The sequence below is a fragment of the Eutrigla gurnardus genome (genome assembly GCF_963514095.1).
Source record: "Eutrigla gurnardus genome assembly, chromosome: 19".
Lineage (NCBI taxonomy): Eukaryota > Metazoa > Chordata > Actinopteri > Perciformes > Triglidae > Eutrigla > Eutrigla gurnardus.
Window position 1 is genome coordinate 18,840,751 of NC_139930.1, and position 6,959 is coordinate 18,847,709.

At 41.8% G+C, this 6,959-nt stretch overlaps 1 protein-coding gene across 1 annotated transcript; it reads right to left on the minus strand.

Annotated features, from left to right (window-relative positions):
• Positions 1-404: 404 nt before the first annotated feature.
• LOC311029474 (protein CutA homolog) lies at positions 405-5,858 on the minus strand. The gene is made up of 7 exons (XM_084034614.1): positions 5,809-5,858; positions 5,582-5,704; positions 4,928-5,076; positions 3,667-3,726; positions 2,905-2,950; positions 2,776-2,825; positions 405-537 (listed from the first exon to the last, which is right to left on the minus strand). Exons 2-7 carry the CDS (start codon positions 5,678-5,680, stop codon positions 435-437), a joined length of 507 nt encoding a protein of 168 aa, XP_083890740.1. The 5' UTR covers positions 5,681-5,704; positions 5,809-5,858; the 3' UTR covers positions 405-434.
• Positions 5,859-6,959: the final 1,101 nt, after the last annotated feature.

The following is a 6,959-nucleotide window of genomic DNA, read 5'->3' on the forward strand; positions in this document are numbered from 1 at the left end:
GCACTATTTTCTTCTGTTGTAAAGCTTGGGTAGTGCTTTTTAAAGGTGCTATTTTAATACACTTTTCTGACATACTTGTTCATTAATGTCCAAATCTGGACACTTTGGACTGTAATATCACAAAACTACTCTCCACGGGCTGTTTATGTTGTTCATATTTCAAAGTTTGTTTGAGGTCAGTTTATAGTAAAGCTGAAATGATAGATCAGATTGTGCATCTTTAACAATATATATAAAAAACAAAAAGACAAATCTCAACAGCGCAAATTGAAATCGACAATAAAAAAGTTCAACACAATGTCAATGTCACGTATTGAATGTTGACTCAACAGTTCTTTCTGACCCCTTCGATTCCAAAGTTTTCAAACAACAGCCTCCGTATCCTTTTTCGGCTGGAGTCTCATGCGGGAACTGGCTTGGATTTAAATTATGTATCAGTCGTCCGGTACGGCTTCATCCATCCACTTCATGTAAGCCAGGCTGCCGTCCTCTATCGGGAAGCTGAGGACTTCTGGGTTTGCATAGGGGTGCACAGACCTGCGGGGGGGACAATATAACAGGACAAGCTTAATTAATCACCTGCTCAAATCGTAATTACGTGTGTCTTTGCATACGGTAAGACATTGTGTTGTTTTCCATTATCTTTGCCAGTGGGAACATGCAGATGTTGAACATAAGAGGCCCAAGAATGGAGCCTTGGGGAACGCCATATCACTGTCTGTATACTAATCCATGTTTAAGTTAAGCACCGTGCCTGGTAATATGTTGTCGTCAACCTCGTTGAACGCAGCACTGAGATCTATTAATTAACTTTTCCACTGTGCGTCGTTAAATCGATGTCATTCAAGACGTTAACAAGAGCAGACTTGGTGCTGTGCTGTGGTGTCAGAATGCAGCCTGGAAAACATCAAAAACGCTTGCTTAGTACCAGCAAATGTGTTACACTGTTGAATAACAGCATTTGTAATGATTTTACTTCAAATGGAAGAGTTTAATATGGGCCTATAATTGTTCATTAGTGACTTGAATGGACTGTTTTTTCAACAGTGACCAAATCACTGCAATTTTCAGGGCCTGTGGGAAATAGCCCGGGAGCAGAAAAGTGTTGATTATGTGCAGATCTGATGCCAAACATTAAAAACTGTATTGAATAAAGCTGAAGGCACGATGCCCTCCAACTGTATATTGTTGGTAAGATCAAATTGTGTCACTCTAATTGAATTTGTTTTAAGTGCATGGGAGGATGATACCTACCCGTCACCTGATCTGGTGGATCTGACAGATTTTCAGAAATTTTGTTAGTAAAGGAAGCATTCGTTGCATTATTTAAAAGTCCACGGGCTCCCGATACAAGACGGTTTGTCAGCCAGTCAACGATAGTGTTGCATGTGCACTCTTATTGCTTTTGGCATGTATGTAGGAGAAGAAGGGCTGCCTTTCATTTCTCACTTCTAAATTATAAAGGCAATGTCGAAGTCTTCAACATATATATATATACGTTTTGACACACTCGCTTTTTTTTTTGGTAACCTTTTTCTCACCAGAATACCTTGACCTTAATGGGAGCAATGAATAATTCACTGGTGTCTCCGGTGATGGACAACAGTTCAGCAAAGTCATCCGAAAAGTTTCCACAAAATTAAGGTGTCCTGTAGATTTTTTAAGAATAAACCTGGACATGAGGAATTCAGCTGAAAAGCAACACATTCAAAAGAAGCCAATTTCCCCCCGAAAACATCTGCTCGCACTGGGGGGAAATTATTAAATAAAAATCTATCAAATCAGGATTGCACTTAATGTTTAAATCATTACACAAACGGATTCAGCATCAGTGAATCCCGAAAGGGGGCGAGGAGGATGAAAGTGAAGCGTGGAGGAATCGAGAGACTGATCCGTGAGCTGATTGTCGAAACCCTGATATTGAGGCTGTGATGTTTTTTTTGTCTTGGAGGCTGAACCAGAAACAGTGTATCAGTACTTTGATTCCAGATCTGCTTGGGTGGAGGCCACCTGCCCTGAAAAGATGGCTACGACCCCAGAACAGATTGGAAGTATCAATGAAGTTGATCCTTCTCTGATCTCAGGTTTTGTCAAGGCCATGTGGGCAGTGATAAAGGTCCGCTGAACCTATTGATCCCTCTGATGAATGTTGGCAGTGGTCCACTTTTTAAATACAGTCCAGACAGTTTCATCTCAAAAAGGTTTTACCTTTGCCTCCACCTGTAAAATGATACAACTCATTTTGATTCGTCTATTCATCGTTTGAGGATTGAGGCCCCAGGATGTTTTACAGCTTCTTTCTGAGAGCAGCGTCTCTTTAAATGAGTTTCTCCACCTTTCTGACACACGAGACTTTTCTCCACTTCTGCTCAGGGAGATTCATTCATTGGGTCGAACCTGTTTTCCGGTTGTAATGTCGGAGTGAGCGTGGTTGGTCTTTTACGCCCACCTTTTTGGCTGACCATCAGATGTCCTGGGAGTTTGCTGAGCTGAATCTCACCCTCTGTGGGAGTAGAGTGTTGCACTAATCTTTAAGGTTTGCATATTAATTCATTGGTTTGCTCTGAGTGAGTTTATTAGTTTTAGGGTTATATAAAGGTTTTTTTATGTATGAAAAAGAAGCAAAAATAAGAAATATGCACTGTAGCAAAACAGCATTTTCAACCCAAAAAAACATATCTAATAGTGAACCACAAATGGCCAAATGAGCATAAATGTATATAATTAACTCCTTGTTATTTGAATAATAACCAATACAAAAAAGCAACCACTCACCTCACATAATCTATGACCTGCTGGATCCTGGAGGTCTTTGTTTTCAGCAGCTGCAACAACAACAACACCAACAGTGTTCATCATCTTACAGCTCTGCTTTTCTGACTACGTTGTTTGGTATAAACTCACCATCAGAACCTCACTCGCATCCTGGATCTCACCTTTCCAATAGTACCTGAAGATCCAGAAGACCCAAGACGTTAGAACTGGACCATGCACCACACGATGAATATACCAGTACAATTGGATTTTCAGCGATTTCCTCAATTTTCCTGAATTACTGCCTCGTTTTCGGAAGTGTCTCTTTGCTTTTAAACATGGCACAATGAACCCACATTTAAACATTTGTTATACAAACTAAATAAGCATGGATAAAACAGAAACCTTAATTACACACCTGCACACACACTGCCAAAACCTGCACCTCCATCACCACCCTCGCCCCCCCCACACTAATCTACAACATCCTCTATTTTTAGGCTTAAGCCTCTGTTTGGTTAACAGGTTTAACGCTGCCTTATTTTCCTATTCAGTTACCTCCATCCCCTCCACCCGCCTTCTTCCTCCCTTGTTCCTTTTCTTTGTGGTTTAGGCATTAACAGGGAAGCTAATCCATGCATATAAACAATGATCGCTTCGCAGGCTAACTGCCACTCGCTTTGTGGTGATGTGAAAACTGATAAAAACCACTCCGATGCAGTCCATTCACCTTGTGGTGGTTACCTTGGTAACCGGCTATGTAGCGGGGAGAGAATAATAAAATATATATATATATAAATGCATTTATGTGAGCGAGTGTGTGCACATGTGTGGGACATTCCAACTAAGCTACCGGCTGTGTGGGTGCAGCCGGCCGGGTGCAAAGTTGTGTGAAAGCCAAAGATGATTTACATTGTGGAGGTCCTGGAGAGAATGTTAACGCTGGCTGCCAGCCGCCTCTCCATGATCGCCCTGGACACAAAAAGATAGGATGGGAGGGACACAAACATGGGAAGAGAGGACAGAAAAATGACAAACCACCAGCTGTTTATCAATTACAGCATGAAACTGACCTCTTCATGATGTCGCTATTCAGGCAAGCGAAGAAAGGATTCTAAAATTCAGAAAACGAGGCTAAACGTTGCTTTCTTCATTCTGGTATTATAGTTTATTACCAGCTGTCTAAAAAGGAGGTGATTTACATATCTGGCACCCACACTGTGTACCTTCAGGCTTGACATGTTAAATACAGTTCATTTACAGGCCACTAAAATGCCAACTAAAGTGCAAACACGTCGCATCGACCACGTCAGGACGGCATCGCTCCTCCAGGAGGATCAAATCAAACTTACTTTACGTCCGGCTGACTGACTTTGAAGTGTTTAAATCACGAGTCCACACAGCAAAGGGATTTCATTAGAATCAACATTTAAAGGGACAGTGCCACTTTGTGTTGTCTGTACGGTAAATCGGGGTTAGCTTAGCTTAGCATCGAAACTGGAGACCGGGGCTAAACAGGAAAAATCAAATCTGTTGCAGATTGACTGATGATGTCCTGATATTGGTTGAAATTTGTTGGTACTATCTGATGCATATTTTGTTTTTGATATATATTTTTTAAAGATGCACAATATGACTTTAAACTGACCTCAAATAAACTTTTAAAAACAGACCGTGGAGTAGTTTTGTGATATTACAGTCCGAGGCGATTTGGACAATAATGAGCCAAGTAAGTACTCACTAATTAACATGCTTTGTCTCAGTGTTTATTCTGTGCATGCACTTATAAAAACCACACGTTGTGGGTTTTCTTGGCCGGGTGGCGGTGACATCCGTGAGGTCAACAGGTTAGACGAACACGATACACTGTCGCCCATTAAGTTGGAATATGTTGTTTTCAGACACAATCCTCTGTTTATTCCTATTTTAATGCATCAGTAATCACTTTTAACCATGATGCATGATTACGTTATATGTCCAGGTGAAATTAATTAATGCATCACATTTGTTTTGCGCTATAAAATTACTCCAACTTTATGGGCGACCCTGTATGAGATTAAATGTTAATTTGTGAGCTTTGGAGAGAAGTATTCCTTTGAGCCGATTTAACAGCACAAATGTTTCCAAAATTTAATAATGCATAATGGTAAAAGCTGGAGCCGCTATACTGTACCTGCCAATGTCCTTGGCTGCCTGTTCAGTGGGACTGTTGATGAGGAGAAGAGAGTGGTGCCCCGGGACGTAGCTCCCTGTGAGGGCCGAATGAAGCTGGACCCCGATGGACCGCAGCCCGGGATACATGGACACGGACAGCACCAAGACCTATGGAGGGGTTGTGGGTGCAATAAGGGACATCTTATAGTCCTGCAGTGTCAGTGACCTCACCCAACAGAGCGTTTTGTATCGTCCAATGAATGATTTTGCACATTTGGCTCTTCTCGTGTTGGGGTATTTAATGTTGGGATGAGGCGAAGTTTCTAACTCAATTCAATTATCTGCTTGCCCTCTGAGAGGATTGCCATGTTTTGGATTTGGACTGGATTCTGTATTTATCCTCTTATTATCTGGCGCTGTCTGTCACAGATAAATGGGCGTGGAGGGGCCTGCGTGGCTCGGATGCAGAGACCAATTTATAATCTGTCCTACTTTCTGTGCACAGCATCACACGGCCAGACATTATAGCTGCACCTACATCCAACACAGTGGCAGAATAAACACAGCTCATATAACAATGTCTTTTTTTGTTATGGGTCACTTTTTTTTAGACTTTTCAAAGGAGAAATCATTCTAAAAAATAAAAAAATAGTGCATGAAAAATAGTTCTTACCAAACATGCCACGAGCAGTACAGACCGACAGACCGAGAGGAAGAACGCCTCTTTGTGGCATCGCTGGAACAGCAGCTCCATCCTGCCCCGGCAACACATGTCATCCCGGGATGAGTCCGGCTGCTGCGGGAGAACCACGTGGACGCGCTCCGCTCGTTACGTCGTTAAACGTGTTATTATCATTGTTTTTATGATAAGCATTTCGGAAAAAAGAACAAACTCATTACCTTCACAGAAGAGTTCCATTGTGTGTGTTTTGACAGGTACTTCAGGTCGGGGCCGGTCAAAGGCAAGAGATAAATCTCCGCGCGGTTCAATTGGTCGCGTGACACTTCCTGACGCGCCGGCGACCAATAAAAACAGCCGGCTCACCTTCGGCCGCCCTGCCCTCCAGGTTTTGGGGGGGAGGGGGGGTCGTAATCCGCTTTGGCTCGTGTCTTTGCCGTATGAACACAACTTCTCTGTCAGCCTCGCAGCGAGCGATTTAAAGGGAGAATAAAAGCAGATTTATAAGGATGTCCTGCAGAGCTGCAGTCGGAATAAATCCACACTATGCTGATTTAGCCTTCATACTTTCTTTTATATAATCAATCGGAATGGTTAACACTCCAATGCTTTTTAATACAATACAAAACAACACACACGCACACACACACACACACACACACACACACACACACACACACACACACACACACACACGCATTTATAGAGTTGGAGACTTTTGATTTCAATGTTCTTTTTTCACATAAATATTAAAATATGTCTGTGTGTTTGCATGTGTATTGTTTTGTAAAATAAAGTTAGAAACTAATGAAATATATATACAGTATAACTGTATTATTTATGTGTAAAAAAAGAAGAACAATACAAATCAAAACTCTTCACAAGGTCATCTCAGCAACTAGTTGTAAACTATATATGCAAATGATAAAAGTTCATGGGGGACTTGCTGCAAACAGGTGCAGGAAGTAGCTTTGAGTGGTGTTTAACCGCTTATTAATTAACATACGGCACCTGAACAAGACAGGTGTGTTGTTTGGGTTTCACACAAAGTGCAGATGATCCTGTGACAAGAAAAGAAAACGTTCTGATATGCTGAGCCTCTCTGTTGGCAAAGGGCCAATCACACACACACACACACACACGGTACACACACATCACTGCCACACACGGTGACTAATGCCACTTTCAGATAAGCTAAACAGAAAAGCCAAGGACCCCGCTATAGGCTGCATGTGAATGAGGAAGATTCAGTCAAACGGGAATCTTAAAGAAATATGAATAATTCAGGGAAGTTGCTGAAGCAAGAACAAACCTGCCTGCTTGGCATTTCATTGGTGTAGAAGTAGGATGGGAGACTATATACGGGAAGACA